Source organism: Ranitomeya variabilis, chromosome 2 (assembly GCF_051348905.1).
Source record: "Ranitomeya variabilis isolate aRanVar5 chromosome 2, aRanVar5.hap1, whole genome shotgun sequence".
Lineage (NCBI taxonomy): Eukaryota > Metazoa > Chordata > Amphibia > Anura > Dendrobatidae > Ranitomeya > Ranitomeya variabilis.
The window spans coordinates 814,182,509-814,199,345 of record NC_135233.1 but is presented as its reverse complement, the minus strand read 5'-3'; the positions used below and the strand labels follow the sequence as shown (position 1 = coordinate 814,199,345).

General features: G+C 41.5%; 1 protein-coding gene across 3 annotated transcripts in view; it reads left to right on the top strand.

Annotated features, from left to right (window-relative positions):
* Positions 1 to 16,837, top strand: part of PHF3 (PHD finger protein 3) — a 128,514-nt gene that overhangs the window by 28,128 nt on the left and 83,549 nt on the right. For all 3 annotated transcript variants that reach the window (XM_077289972.1, XM_077289973.1, XM_077289974.1), the window contains exons 3-4: positions 2,152 to 2,301; positions 3,986 to 5,537. In XM_077289972.1, the coding sequence (XP_077146087.1) occupies positions 2,152 to 2,301; positions 3,986 to 5,537 (1,702 nt within the window). The remainder of the gene's footprint in view (positions 1 to 2,151; positions 2,302 to 3,985; positions 5,538 to 16,837) is intronic.

The window sequence follows — 16,837 nt, the reverse complement described above, 5'->3', positions numbered from 1 at the left end:
AGCAGGGTAGTTGAAGATACAAATATGCTGCCGTTAACCACTGTCAAAACTATTCCCATATCAGCAGTAATTTTACAGGGTAGATTAATATCGAGCAGTAATAAAAATACTATGGAAATTGCAACTTAGGGTGAGCAACATCACTTTTTTTCAAATGTGAAGACCCCCTTGCACATTAAAGTCATCCAAACACAACGATGTGTATGGTGGCATTCTTATTTTCCTACAATAATGATTTCTGGCAGAGAAGGATTAGGCTTTTACGTATTTTTGATCAAAACAATATGAACTAAATACCCTACATTATTTTCATGCACTATTTACTGCAGGGTATTTGCTCAGTTACAGTGCATGAAAATAATGTAGGGTACTTAGTTAGAATCATAGAATAGTACAGTTGGAAGGGACCTCCTGGGTCATCTGGTCCAACCCCCTGCTCAAAGCAGGATTCACTAAATCATCCTAGACAGATGTCTGTCCAGCCTTTGATTGAATATTTCTATTGAAGTAGAACTCACCACCTCTCGTGGCAACCTGTTCCACTCATTGATCACCCTCACTATCAAAAAGTTTTTTCTAATATCTAATCTGTGTCTCCTCCCATTCAGTTTCATCCCATTGCTTCTAGTCTTTCCTTATGCAAATGAGAATAAAGCTGATCCTTCTACAATGTGACAGCCCTTCAGATATTTGTAGACATCTATTAAGTCTCCTCTCAATCTTTTCTTTTGCCTGCTAAACATTCCCAAATCCTGCAACCGTTCCTCATAGGACATGGTTTGCAGACCGGTCACCATTCTGGTCGCTCTTCTCTGAACTTGATCCAGATTGTTTATGTCTTTTTAAAAATGTGGTGCCCAAAACTGGACACAGTATTCCAGGTGAGGTCTGACCAAAGAGGAGTAGAGGGCAATCATGACTTTGCGTGATCCAGACTATATGCTTCTGTTGATACGTCCTAGAATTGTATTTGCCTTTTTTGCTGCTGCATCACACTGTTGACTCATGTTCAGTCTGTGATCTATTAGTATAACCAAGTCTTTTTCACATGTGCTGTTGCTTAGTCCTATTCTTCCAATTCTGTATATGCTTTTTTCATTTTTATTGCCCAGATGTAGTACTTCGCATTTTTCCCTGTTAAAACCCATTCTGTTAGTTGCTGCCCACTGCTCCAGTTAATTAATATTTTTTTGAATCCTCTCTCTTCTCTAGTATTAGCTATCCCTCCTAGCTTTGTGTCGCCAGCAAATTTAATATTGTTTTGCTGAAAAAAAAAAAGTAAAAGCCATCTCACCATGTCAAGTTGACCCTACTTGGTACGGTCCTAACCTCTAGTATAAAACCTTACCATATGTCCAATTACATAAAGGTGAATAAGGGCTGAGAAGGACCAAGGACCCGACTAATAGACACCCATCCATGGGTATCTATATAAATGTAATGTCCAGCTCAAAGAAAGGGAGGCCACACCATTACCTGCACTAAGTGCATAAACCTAAAGCAAAAGTAAAATAGATGAACTGGAATATAAGTTGGTATACATGCAACGTGTAAGAGCATGTCCACACTGGCTACTGAACAGGCAAAATCCATGACAAAAAAACCAAAATGAGCAAATACCCTGCAGTAAATAAACAGTTAACATTTTTTTTTTATCAAAAAAATCGTAAAATCCATCCTACCATGTCAAAGTGACTTTTTTTAAGACCGCTGAACACAAGTTAAATAATTTAAAGATAAATACATAGCATTGCAGATTTCATCACATTTGCTGAACAAAAATAAGTTCTGCACATCATGCTGTTTTTCCATCAAATTGCCAGATATCAATTAGAACTCCATTTCATTATCAGTTGTCATAAGATGTGTGACAAATCTGGTACTGCCTCTTTCTATAAAGGTAAATGCAGATGTAATACATAAGAAAAAACTCTAGATAATATGTGCATTTACTGAATTGCCCTAATGTCTGTCGGCATTATAAACACAATAAACATGGCTCCTTTGTTTGCAATTTTCCAAAAAAGGAAAAAAGTTAGGTGACTGTTTTTTATTTTTGCTTAACGGGGTTGATAATTTTATCAGTTCTTGTGTGTCAAGAAAAGTCTTCCTGCTTGTTAGATTTTATGTCTTTTTTTTCCTCCACCTAAGGTGTTGGTCTTGATGACATAATGGATGTTGGTGTCGATAAAGTCAGTGTCAATGATGTAGAGGATCTCATTCTTTCTGATAAAAATGTTGATAAATTGGATGAAGCATCTAGGAAATCAGTGAGGAAATCTCCACGCTTAAAAGCACAGGGTAAGTAACTTTAACTTTGCATTCATGATGGTACTGCATAGTGTAGTACCGTACACATACAGTATAGTACTGTACACATACAGATGGGCAGGTGCTAATCTCATGTATCACCTGTTACCCTAAAATCACACTATCAGTTCTTACATATATGTGCACATGCTAAGTGTTTTCTGCAGACACGTCTGCATCAAAAACGTGTCTTTTCGCAAGAAAAAAGCTGCATAAAAAATCTGCGAGTTTTGTGCATTTTTCTATGCTTTTTTAATGCACTTTTTCCCCATTCATTAGACTGGGTGAAAAACCTTGAAATAAACTGTTTCTAATCTGTAAGGAAAAAATAAGCAACATGTGCAAGACATCTCAGAAATCTCATTCACTTTTCTAGGAAAGTAAAATACTGTATTTTTCATGGTAAAACCTCCAAGAAAAAAACACGGGAAAAACGCTGCTTTGTGCACACACCCTTACTGACCGTAGCCATTAAAGAGACTGCTGCTGTCACAGACACGCTTCTTGTTGAAGAGTACAATTGTGACACACACAAAAACTCACTAAATGTGGTTCATGCCTGTTTACCTTCTCTGCTCTCAGTTCTGAGATCATTTTGCCTCGAGCTGAAGACCAACGTAATCGTGAAGGAAACCAAAAGTCAAGATCTGTTTCCTAAATTTCCCAGTGAAAAAAATATGGTTTTTAAGGCTGTGTGTCCTTTACAACCAGTCTGATGGGTTGGCTACTCATCTTGAAGAATGGTAGGTAGATGAGAGTATTGACAGAAAAAGCAGTGTTGCAGAACTAAGTGATATTAAAGAGAAGCTGTCAGCTGATTTTTTATTTTAACCTTTAAACGCTTCTTTCATTGCCTTTTATTCATCTTAATGCATGTCCCTACAGCAACACGGAAGCGAAACATACCTTTTGTAAGATAGTTTTATAAAGGTCCCATGCTGCATGCAAACCTGTTCCAAGTGGTGTGATGGATGTCTCCAGACCAAATTTGTCACTACGTCTCTACGTGCAGTCCGCCCCTCGTCCAACTTTGATTAATGTCTCAGACCTTAATGTCTCTTACAAGGTGGTATTAAGACATCTACTTCAATAAAAAGGGGCAGCAATTGCAGAGGAGTAGTGCAGAGTTCTAAAACTATTCTTCAAATGATGCAGCTCTACTGTGAGGTTGTAAAAGGGTTGTAGGTAAGTGCATTAAGATGTAGACAAGGTGCTGGCAGCAGTATATAAAGGAAAAAGCTTCCGACAGGTCATCTATAAAGTTTACTTCCAGTTTTATAGAAAAATGATGATCGTTCAGGAGAACAAACAATAAAATAGAATTACTCACTTGGCAGATTTTGCCGCTGTCTTCTGCACTGTAGGCTGCTAATATTTGTGCACCATCATCTACTAGTGGAACCAGTGCTGTAGCATTGTGATTCTGGATACAGGAGCCTAGAAACCCACGCAGGATACTGTGTCCTAGTGCATAAATATTCTCAAAGTGCAAAACAAACCATGGCTGTCCTAGGCAGCAATGTAGAAGCAGAGTCTGCTATGCAGTGTATTGGAAAGACGAGAATTGTGTATAGCCCAACACTGTCATTTTTTTTTTATAACCGTCTAATCAGATGCCAGTGTTCCATATAAAATGATGTGGTTTCAAATTGATTTCCGTTTCATTTCTAAACAGAATCCACAAGATCGCTGAGGCAAAGCACAGCTGAGAAATCTTCAAATCCCGTACAGGTTTCAAGTCCCCAAAAAACAAAATTTTCTAGGAAAGATACAGCCGTAGATAAAGTAAAAGAAGAGGAAGACGTTCTACAGGTAGAGACTAATGATGTAAGAAGCAGAGGAACAATTCCGTTAGAAGAAACGAGCACATCTCCAGAAAGTTCAAGGAGATCGACAAGAATAGCTAATAAGGATAACATTAATACATCTGAAAATAAAACGACAGCAGAGTATCTAAGTCCAGTAAATGATCTTTTGTCTAATACAGAGTACATTTTGGAAAAAGCTGGGGATAAGGCAGACATTTTACGTGATGATGTCCTTAGTTTGCTTCATGAAAATTCTAATAAAGTTGTGGATGAAATGGCTGAACGTGACTCTAGTAATTCAGAAGGACAACATGCTAGTGGCCAAGCCTTAGCAGCACCAAGCGATGATAAAGAATATTCGTCGTATCTACCTGAAGATAAAAAGACAGATAAAATATATGATAAAGTTCATCAAGAGCTGGCCCTTCTATCAGGAGTTGAATGTAATCTGGATGTGAAAGCAGTGGTGCACCCTGAAATGAATGATGAATGTATGTTGCAAAATGTTGATAAAAGACCTACACAGGGTAGCAGTATAGAGACTCCCTTCATTTCTTCTGAAATTATAGATCCCAGCATTAAGTTAAATACTGAAACTGATATTTCTGCTCTTGAAAGTAGCATTCAAAATCCAGCTGGAAGCTTGAAAAGGGAAGAAAAGGTTCAAGTGACACAGAATGAAATAACAGCTGAGAATGATATTAACAAAAAGAAAAGTAGAAACAGAAAAGGTGTAAAAAAAGTCAAATTAACTTCATCCAAATTACCAGTGTGTGAAGAACATTTGGAGAAGAGCCTAGTGCCTTCAAAACGTGCCAGCTTAAATAATAATAACCCTCAAAGTAGGACTAAAATCACTAAAAATGTCAGCCCTCCATCTGTAAGCCATCCTGAAAAAAATAAAATTGTCAATTTAAAGAAGAAATTATCTGATGGTAGGAAAGCCGATAAAGTTCCTATAAAGAGTAAAGTGAAAAAGAAATTGGATCTGGTGGACAAGAAGCGGAACACGTCCACGTTGTTAAAACAATTGGATGACGCATTAAGAGATGGTCATGGAAGTTTGAAAGAAGTGGCTCAAGTGGGTCCATCTCGTTCTCGTGCTAGGAGCTTGTCTCATTCAAGTGACAGGGCTGTCAGTAAACAGGCATCCTCTAAAGTGAGCCATCAAACCAAGGACGATGAGGAAAAGAAAGAGGCAACTGAGCAGTCAGAAGAGCGAAGCAAGCTGAAGAAGTCACTGCCGCCTCGGCAGAGAAGGAGTAGTAAAAGTGTTTCTGTGGATGAGCCTCCATTGTTCATTCCTGATAACATTCCCACTATCAAAAAAGAAGGAACAGATGTAACATCTCCAACTGAAAAGTATGTTTGGAACCCAACTAGACATTGTAGTTCTTGTAGAAAACTTCATGGAAATAGGTAGGCAATTTTTTTGTACCATTGTGAACTTTTTATGTCTTTGCTATATTTGTAACTTAATTTTTTTTTTTTTATTTAACCCCTTCCCGACCTTTGACGCAGCGTATGCGTCACGAAAACCTGTGCCAATCCGACCTGTGACGCAGCATATGCTCGGATCGCTCTTTTGCAGGCCGGGTGAAAGGGTTAACTGTAATTTCAACCGACCTGCAGGAACAGGGGGAGTGGTACTTGAGCCCAGGGGGCCACCCCCCCGTGGCTACGATCGCTCTTATTGGCTGTTGAAAGTGACGTTTCACTTTCAATCAGAGCGATAGTAATATTTCACCAATGAAAGTTGGTGAAATATTACAATCCAGCCATGGCCGATGCTGCAATAGCATCAGCCATGGCTGGAGATCGTGATCTGCCCCCCACCACCGCCACCGATCTCCTCCCCACCGTCCTCCGTCCTGTCATCTGCTGTCCTCCGCTCCCCCTGTCCTCCTGTCCATCCCGGTGTCCGTCCGTCTGCTCCATGGGCGCTGCCATCTTCCAAAATGGCGGGCGCATGCGCAGTGCGCCCGCCGAATCTGCCGGTTGGCAGATTCGTTCCAGGTGCATTTTGATCGCTGTTCTATCACAGCGATCAAAATAAAAAAAAATAATAAACACCCCCCCTTTATCACCCCCCATAGGTAGGGACAATAATAAAATAAAGAAAAAATATTTACTTTTATTTTTCCACTAGGGTTAGAACTAGGGCTAGGGTTAGAACTAGAGTTAGGGCTAGGGTTAGGGCTAGAATTATGGTTAGAATTAGGCTATGTGCACACGGTGCGGATTTGGCTGTGGATCCGCAGCAGATTGGCCGCGGCGGATTCGTAGCACTTTTCCATCAGGTTTACAGTACCATGTAAACCTATGGAAAACCAATTCCGCTGTGCCCATGGTGCGGAAAATACAACGCGGAAATGCTGCATTGTATTTTCTGCAGCATGTCAATTCTTTGTGCGGATTCTGCAGCGTTTTACACCTGTTCCTCAATAGGAATCCGCAGGTGAAATCTGCACAAAAAACACTGGAAATCCGCAGGTAAAACGCAGTGCATTTTACCTGCGGATTTTTCATAAATGGTGCGGAAAAATCTCACACGAATCCGCAACGTGGGCACATAGACTTAGGGTTAGGGTTGGAATTAGAGTTAAGGTACCTTCACACTGAACAACTTAACAACGATAGCGATCCGTGACGTTGCAGCGTCCTGGATAGCGATATCGTTGTGTTTAACACGCAGCAGCGATCCGGATCCTGCTGTGATATCGTTGGTCGGAGCTAGAAGGCCAGCACCTTATTTCGTCGCTGGATCACCCGCTGACATCGCTGGATCGGTGTGTGTGACACCGATCCAGCGATGTCTTCTCTGGTAACCAGGGTAAACATCGGATTACTAAGCGCAGGGCCGCGCTTAGTAACCCGATATTTACCCTAGTTACCATTGTAAATGTAAAAAACCCAAACACTACATACTCTCCTTCTGATGTCTGTCGCGTCCCCCGGCGTCCACTTCCCTGCACTGTGTCAGCGCCGGCTGGCCGTAAAGCAGAGCACAGCGGTGACGTCACCGCTCTGCTTTAGGGCCGGCGCTTACACAGTGCAGGGAAGCGGACGCGACAGACACCGGAATGTAAGTATGTAGTGTTTGTTTTTTTTTATCATTTACACTGGTAACCAGGGTAAACATCGGGTTACTAAGCGCGGCCCTGCGCTTAGTAACCCGATGTTTACCCTGGTCACCCGGGGACTTCGGCATAGTTGGTCGCTGGAGAGCTGTCTGTGTGACAGCTCTCCAGCGACCAAACAGCGACGCTGCAGCGATCGGCATCGTTGTCTATATCGCTGCTGCGTCACTTAATGTGACGGTACCTTTAGGGTTGGAAATAGGGTTAAGATGAGGCTTGTGGTTAGGGTTAGGGGTGTGTTGGGGTTAGGGTTGTGGTTAGAGTTATGGTTAGGGTTGGGATTAGGGTTAGGATTAGGGTTAGGGGTGTGTCGGGGTTAGGGTTGTGGTTAGGGGTGTGTTGGGGTTAGGGTTGTGATTAAGGTTATGGCTAGAGTTGGGATTAGGGTTAGGGGTGTGATGGAGTTAGAATTGAGGGGTTTCCACTGTTTAGGCACATCAGGGGTCTCCAAGCGCGACATGGCGCCACCATTGATTTTCAGCCAATCTTACGTTCAAAAAGTCAAATGGTGCTCCCTCCCTTCTGAGCCCCAACGTGCGCCCAAACAGTGGTTTACCCAAACATATGGGTTATCGCCGTACTCAGGAAAAATTGCACAACAACTTTGGGGGTCTAATTTCTCCTGTTACTCTTGGGAAAATAAAAAAAAATGGGGGGCTAAAAACTTATTTTTGTGGGAAAAAAAAAAGATTTTTTATTTTCACGGCTCTGCGTTAAAAATTTCTGTGAAGCACTTGGGGGATCAAAGTGCTCACCAAACATCTAGATACGTTCCTTGGGGGGTCTAGTTTCCAAAATGGGGTCACTTGTGGGGGTTTCTACTGTTTAGGCACATCAGGGGCTATGCAAACGCAACGTGATGCCCGCAGACCATTCCATCAAAGTCTGCATTCCAAAACGTCACTACTTCCCTTCCGAGCCCTGACGTGTGCCCAAACAGTGGTTTACCCCCACATATGGGGTATCAGCGTACTCAGGACTAACTGGGCAACAAATATTGGGGTCCAATTTCTCCTGTTACCCTTGTGAAAATAAAAAATTGCTTGCTAAAACATAATTTTTGAGGAAAGAAAAATTATTTTTTATTTGCACGGCTCTGCGTTATAAACTTCTGTGAAGCATTTGGGGGTTCAAAGTGCTCACCACACATCTAGATTAGTTCCATGGGAGGTCTAGTTTCAAAAATGGGGTCACTTGTGGGGGAGCTCCAATGTTTAGGCACACAGGGGCTCTCCAAACGCGACATGGTGTCCGCTAACGATTGGAGCTAATTTTTCATTCAAAAAGTCAAATGGCGCTCCTTCCCTTCCGAGCCCTGCCGTGTGCCAAACAGTGGTTTACCCCCACATGTGAGGTATCATTGTACTCAGGACAAATTGCCCAATAAATTTTAGGATCCCTATTATCCTGTTGCCCATGTGGAAATGAACAAATTGAGGCTAAAAAAATTTTTGTGAAAAAAAAGTACTTTTTCATTTTTACGGATCAATTTGTGAAGCACCTGGGGGTTCAAAGTGCTCACTATGCATGTAGATAAGTTCCTTGGGGGGTCTAGTTTCTAAAATGGGGTCACTTGTGAGGGATTTCCATTGTTTAGGCACACAGGGGCTCTCCAAACGCGACATGGTGTCCGCTAACGATTGGAGCTAATTTTTCATTCAAAAGTCAAATGGCGCTCCTTCCCTTTCGAGCCTTGCCGTGTGCACAAACAGTGGTTTGTGACCACATATGAGATATCGGTGTACTCAGGAGAAATTGCCCAACACATTTTAGGACCATGTTCTCCTGTTGCCTATGTGAATGTGAAAATGAAAAAATTGAAGCTAAAAGAATTTTTTTGTGAAAAAAAAAGTACTTTTTCATTTTTACGGATCAATTTGTGAAGCACCTGGGGGTTCAAAGTGCTCACTATGCATCTAGATGAGCTCCTTGGGGGGTTTAGTTTCCAAAATGGGGTCACTTGTGGGGGAGCTCCAATGTTTAGGCACACAGGGGGCTCTCCAAGCGCGACATGGTATCCTCTAAAGATTGGAGCCAATTTTCATTGAAAAATTCAAATGCGCTCCTTCCCTTCCGAGCCCTGTCGTGCACCCAAACAGTGGTTCCCCCCCACATGTGGGGTATCGGCGTACTCAGGACAAATTGTACAATAACTTTTGGGGTCCAGTTTCTCCTTTCTCCCTTGGGAAAATAAAAAAAATTGTTGCTAAAAGATCATTTTTGTGACTAACAAGTTAAATGTTCATTTTTTCCTTCCATGTTGTTTCTGCTGCTGTGAAGCACCTGAAGGGTTAATAAACTTCTTGAATGTGGTTTTGAGCACCTTGAGGGGTGCAGTTTTTAGAATGGTGTCACTTTTGGGTATTTTCAGCCATAACTTCAAATGTGAGGTGGTCCCTAAAAAAAATGGTTTTGTAAATTTCGATGTAAAAATGAGAAATCGCTGGTCAACTTTTAACCCTTATAACTTCCTAGCAAAAAAAAATTGTTTCCAAAATTGTGCTGATGTAAAGTAAACATGTGGGGAATGTTATTTATTAACTATTTTGTGTCACATAACTCTCTCGTTTAACAGAATAAAAATTCAAAATTTGGAAATTGAAAAATTTTCTAAATTTTCGCCAAATTTCCATTTTTTTCACAAATAACGCAAAAATTATCGACCTAAATTTACCACTAACATGAAGCCCAATATGTCACAAAAATACAGTCTCAGAATCGCTAGGATCCATTGAAGTGTTCCTGAGTTATTACCTCATAAAGGGACACTGGTCAGAATTGCAAAAAACGGCCAGGTCATTAAGGTCAAAATAGGCTGGGTCATGAAGGGGTTAAATTACTGTTTGGTGTTACATATAATTGTGCACTTTTGATCTTGTAACACAAACCTTGAAAAAAAAAGTTTTTTCTTCATTTTCCTTTTATTTTTATCATTCATATTTTAGACTGAATAACCTACTAAATGTATTTTTATGCGTATTATGGCCATGTACAGTACAATACAAAATGTACAGTAAAAAGCTTGGACACACTGTTCATGCAGTGGTTCTTATTGAAATGTGCACATTGTAGATTCAGCCTACTGGCAGTAAAACATCGAAGTGACACATATGGAAAGAAGGAGTAACAAAACAAGTGAAGTACACCAGAATATGTATGAAACCTTAGATTTCTCAAACTACCCCCTTCCCTTTAAGGTACCTTCACACTAAGCGACTTTGCAACGATAGCGATCCGTGACGTTGCAGCGTCCTGGATAGCGATATCGTTGTGTTTGACACGCAGCAGCGATCTGGATCCTGCTGTGATATCGCTGGTCGTTGCTGAAAGTTCAGAACTTTATTTGGCTGTCAGATCGGCGTGTATCGTTGTGTTTGACAGCAAAAGCAACGATGCCAGCAATGTTTTACAATGGTAACCAGGGTAAATATCGGGTTACTAAGCGCAGGGCCGCGCTTAGTAACCCGATATTTACCCTGGTTACCATTGTAAAAGTAAAAAAAACAAACCTTCTGCTGTCTGTCACACGTCCCTCGCCGTCTGCTTCCCGCACTGACTGTGAGTGCCGGCCGTAAAGTAAAAGCAGAGCACAGCGGTGACATCACCGCTGTGCTGTGCTTTACGGCCGGCACTCACAGTCAGTGCGGGAAGCAGACGGCGAGGGACGTGTGACAGACACCGGAATGTGAGTATGTACTGTTTTTTTTTTTTACATTTACAATGGTAACCAGGGTAAACATCGGGTTACTAAGCGCGGCCATGCGCTTAGTAACCCGATGTTTACCCTGGTTACCCGGGGACCCCGGCATCGTTGGTCGCTGGAGAGCTGTCTGTGTGACAGCTCCCCAGCGACCACACAACGACTTACCAACGATCACGGCCAGGTCGTATCACTGGTCGTGATCATTGGTAAATCATTTAGTGTGAAGGTACCTCTACGCTGATAATATCTTCATACCCTCTTGGAATTGCTTCCAGGGAGCAGGTTTGCATCGTATAGAGTTAATTTGTGGAATAATAGGCTTTCAGAAAGCATTTGTGCACATCAGGTCTGTATTGCCGAGGCAGTATTCGATTACAGATCCATACAATAGCCATCCCTATTCCACACCTGTTCTAAGCCGAAATAGGGAACCAATTGTACATCATAATTTTAACACACAAAGGTCATACAATTCAGAACATTTCTAGAACCTTGAATACATCCTCAAGTGCAGGCATGAAAACCATTAATAGCTTTGATGAAATTCGCTTTCGTGAGGACTGTTCCAAGAAAGGAAGACAAGTAATTACCACTGCTGTAGAGGATAAGTTCATCAGAGTTACCAGCTATAGAAACCACAAATTGACAGCTCCTCAGATTACAATCCTTATAAATGATTTATAGAAATCAAGTGGCAGACACATCTTAACATCAGCAGGTCTTTTGGGCTGAATTGGTGCAAACAATCTACTACTAAGCATCAAAAATATGGGACAGGAAGCCAAATGCCATAAAATCATGAGAATCTTTATTGATACGATATAGAGAGTTATTTAACCCCTTAAGCCCCGAGGGTGGTTTGCACTTTAATGGCCGGGCCAATTTTTACAATTCTGACCACTGTCCCTTTGAGGTTATAACTCTGGAACGCTTTAACAGATCTTGGCGATTCTGACACTGTTTTCTCGTGAGATATTGTACTTCATGATAATGGTAAAATTTATTCGCTATAACTTGCGTTTATTTGTGAAAAAAAAAACGGAAATTTGGCGACAATTTTTAAAATTTCGCAATTTTCCAGCTTTGAATTTTTATGCCCTTAAATCACAGAGATATATCACGCAAAATACTTAATAAGTAACATTTCTCACATGTCTACTTTACATCAGCACAATTTTGGAACCAACATTTTTTTTTTGTTAGGGAGTTATAAGAGTTAAAAGTTGACCAGAAATTTCTCATTTTTACAACACCATTTTTTTTTAGGGACCACATCTCATTTGAAGTCATTTTGAGGGGTCTATATGATAGAAAATACCCAAGTGTGACACCATTCTAAAAACTGCACCCCTCAAGGTGCTCAAAACCACATTCAAGAAGTTTATTAACCCTTCAGGTGTTTCACAGGAATTTTTGGAATATTTAAATAAAAATGAACATTTTAACTTTTTTTCACACAAAATTTATTTCAGCTCCAATTTGTTTTATTTTACCAAGGGTAACAGAAGAAAATAGACCCCAAAAGTTGTTGTACAATTTGTCCTGAGTACGCTGATACCCCATATGTGGGGGTAAACCACTGTTTGGGCGCATGGCAGAGCTCGGAAGGAAAGGAGCGCCATTTGACTTTTCAATGCAAAATTGACTGGAATTGAGATGGGACGCCATGTTGCGTTTGGAGAGCCCCTGATGTGCCTAAACATTGAAACCCCCCACAAGTGACACCATTTTGGAAAGTAGACCCCCTAAGGAACTTATCTAGATGTGTGGTGAGCACTTTGACCCAAAAAGTGCTTCACAGAAGTTTATAATGCAGAGCCGTAAAAATAAAAAATCATATTTTTTCACAAAAATGATCTTTTCGCCCCCAATTTTTTATTTTCCCAAGGGTAAGAGAAGAAATTGAACCCCAAAAGTTGTTGTGCAATTTGTCCTGAGTACGTTGATACCCCATATGTTGGGGTAAACTACTGTTTGGGCGCATGGCAGAGCTCGGAAGGGAAGGAGCGCCGTTTGACTTTTCGATGCAAAATTGACTGGAATTGAGATGGGACACCATGTCGCGTTTGGAGAGCCCCTGATGTGCCTAAACATTAAAACACCCCACAAGTGACGCTATTTTGGAAAGTAGACCCCCTAAGGAACTTATCTAGATGTGTTTTGAGAACTTTGAACCCCCAAGTGTTTCACTACAGTTTATAACGCCGAGCCGTGAAAATAAAAATTATATATTTTTTTTTTTTCACAAAAAATATTTTTTAGCCCCCAGTTTTGTATTTTCACAAGGGTAACAGGATAAATTGGACCACAATAGTTGTTGTCCAATTTGTCCTGAGTACGCTGATACCCCATATGTGGGGGGGAACCACTGTTTGGGCGCATGGCAGAGCTCAGAAGGGAAGGAGCGCCATTTGGAATGCAGACTTAGATGGATTGGTCTGCAGGCGTCACGTTGCATTTGCAGAGCCCCTGATGTACCCAAACAGTACAAACCCCCCACAAGTGACCCCATATTGGAAACTAGACCCCCCAAGGAACTTATCTAGATGTGTTGTGAGAACTTTGAACCCCCAAGTGTTTCACTACAGTTTATAACGCAGAGCCGTGAAAATAAAAAATCTTTTTTTTCCCACAAAAATGATTTTTAGCCCCCCAAATTTTTTTTTTCCCAAGGTTAATAAGAGAACTTGGACCCCAAAAGTTGTTGTCCAATTTTTCCCGAGTACGCTGATACCCCATATGTTGGGGTAAACCCCTGTTTGGGCGCACGGGAGATCTCGGAAGGGAAGGAGCACTGTTTTACTTTTTCAACACAGAATTGGCTGGAATTGAGATCGGACGCCATGTCGCGTTTGGAGAGCCCCTGATGTGCCTAAACAGTGGAAACTCCCCAATTCTACCTGAAACCCTAATCCAAACACACCCCTAACCCTAATCCCAACGGTAACCCTAACCACACCCCTAACCCTGACACACCCCTAACTCTAATCCCAACCCTAATCCCAACCGTAAATGTAATCCAAACCCTAACCCTATCTTTAGCCCCAACCCTAACTTTAGCCCCAACCCTAACCCTAACTTTAGCTCCAACCCTAACCCTAACTTTAGCTCCAACCCTAGCCCCAACCCTAGCCCTAATCCTAGTCGTAACCCTAACCCTAGCCCTAACCCTAACCCTAGCCCTAATGGGAAAATGGAAATAAATACATTTTTTAAATTTTATTATTTTTCCCTAACTAAGGGGGTGATGAAGGGGGGTTTGATTTACTTTTATAGTGTTTTTTATATTGGATTTTTATGATTGGCAGCTGTCACACACTAAAGGACGCTTTTTATAGCAAAAAAGTTTTTGCGTCTCCACATTTTGAGAGCTATAATTTTTCCATATTTTGGTCCACAGAGTCATGTGAGGTCTTGTTTTTTGCGGGACGAGTTGACGTTTTTATTGGTAACATTTTCGGACACGTGACAGTTTTTGATCGCTTTTTATTCCGATTTTTGTGAGGCAGAATGACCAAAAACCAGCTATTCATGAATTTCTTTTGGGGGAGGCGTTTATACCGTTCGACGTTTGGTAAAATTGATAAAGCAGTTTTATTCTTCGGTTCAGTACAATTACAGCGATATGTCATTTATATCATTTTTTTATGTTTTGTCGCTTTTATACGATAAAAGCTATTTTATAGAAAAAATAATTATTTTGGCATCGCTTTATTCTGAGGACTATAACTTTAATTTTTTTGCTTATGATGCTGTATGGCGGCTCGTTTTTTGCGTGCCAAGATGACGTTTTCAGCGGTACCATGGTTATTTATATCTGTCATTTTGATCGCGTGTTATTCCACTTTGTTCGGCGGTATGATAACAAAGCGTTGTTTTTTGGCTCGTTTTTTTTTCTTTCTTACGGTGTTCACTGAAGGGGTTAACTAGTGGGACAGTTTTATAGGTTGGGTCGTTACGGACGCGGCGATACTAAATATGTGTACTTTTATTTTTTTTTTTTTTATTTAGGATTTTTTTTTTTTTTTTTTACACGTGGAATTTTTTTTTTTTTACTTTGTCCCAGAGGGGAACATCACAGATCGCTTATCTGACAGTTTGCACAGCACTCTGTTAGATCGGCGATCTGACTTACATCGCTGCAGGCTTACCAGCGCCTGCTCTGGACCCGGAAGTAGTCCCTGCAGGACCCGGATGCAGCCCCGCGGCCATTTTGGATCCGGGGCCTGCAGGGAGAAGACGCACGGTACAAGGTGAGTACATCGCCTTGTACCGATCGTCTCAGGGAAGCACGCAGGGAGCCCACTCCCTGCGCGATGCTTCCCTATACCGCCGGAACACTGCGATCATGTTTGATTGCAGTGTGCCGGGGGTTAATGTGCCGGGGGCGGTCCGTGACCGCTCCTGGCACATAGTGCCGGATGTCAGCTGCGATAGTCAGCTGACACCCGGCCGCGATCGGCCGCGCTCCCCCCGTGAGCGCGGCCGATCGCATATGACGTACTATCCCGTCAATGGGAATTAAGTCCCAGGTCACCTCGACGGGATAGTACGTCATATGGGATTAAGGGGTTAAAAAGTAAAAAATGAACAAGGGGACAACAATATACAAAAAAACAGCCCAAAAAGCGTACAGAACAATAATGGCATATATTCATCTGTGAGAGCGGAGCTACCATTCAGTATATAAAGTGTAAAGCATATATTCAAAAACCAAGTCATGGGGTAAATACCTCCATATGTATAATGCTCAAGATGATAGACTCATCAGCACACGTTTTAATATATATCTCATAATAATATTAACAACTACCCATTCATAAAACAAAGTGCTACTAGTGCAAAGAAAATTCACTATTGGGAACTGTTACCAACTGTGCCGTTTGCATAGTGCAAAAAAATAGGTATACAAGAGGGTATACCCTCATGAAGTGCTCTAAAATTTCCTGGTAGATGGCTGCTCTGACTTTGGGACTCTGGGACCTTGATTTCCAAGGTCTAGTGTGAAGTATCCACAATCAATGATGGTTTCAGGAGCCATATCATCTGCTGGTATAGGTCCACTGTGTCTTATCAAGACCAAAGTCGGCGTAGCCGTCTACCAGGAAATTTTAGAGGACTTCATGCTTCCCTCTGCCGAAAAGCTTTTTGGAGATGGAAATTTCATTCTCCAGCAGGACTTTGCACCTGTCCACACTGCCAAAAGTACCAATAACAGGTTTAAAAACAACAGTGTCACTGTGCTTGATTGGCCAGCAAACTCGCCTGACCTTAACCCCATAGACAATCAATGGGGTATGGTCAAGAGGAAGATGAGACACCAGACCCAACAATGCAGATGACCTTAAGGCTGCTATCAAAGCAACCTGGGCTTCCATAATACCTCAGCAGTGCCACAGGCTGATCGCCTCCATGCCATGCTGTATTGATGCCGTTAATTGATGCCAAAGGAGCCCCGACCAAGTATTGAGTGCATTTACTGAACATACATTTCAGTAGGCCAACATTTCTGATGTTAAAATCATTTTTCAAGCTGGTGTTATAAAGTATTCTAACTCACTCTATCTAATAAATGAGTTTCACTTTTTGTATTGAAGAACTGAAATAAATTAACTTTTTGATGATATTCTAATTTTGTGAGATGCACCAGTATATGGTAGCTGCAGTCAGTCTAGTGTAAATATTATGGTTCCTGCAGTCAGTCTAGTGTGAATCTTATGGTTGTTCCTTCAGTATAGTGCAGTTTTCTTTCTGCATATGCGCAGTAGAGCGTCTAGCCACCTACCTATGCAGGAAACGGCAGCTGGTTCCTTTCATTAGCGCAGCAGTTCAAGGGACAAATGGGGGAAGTAAGGCTCGGCATCATCCTAATTCTT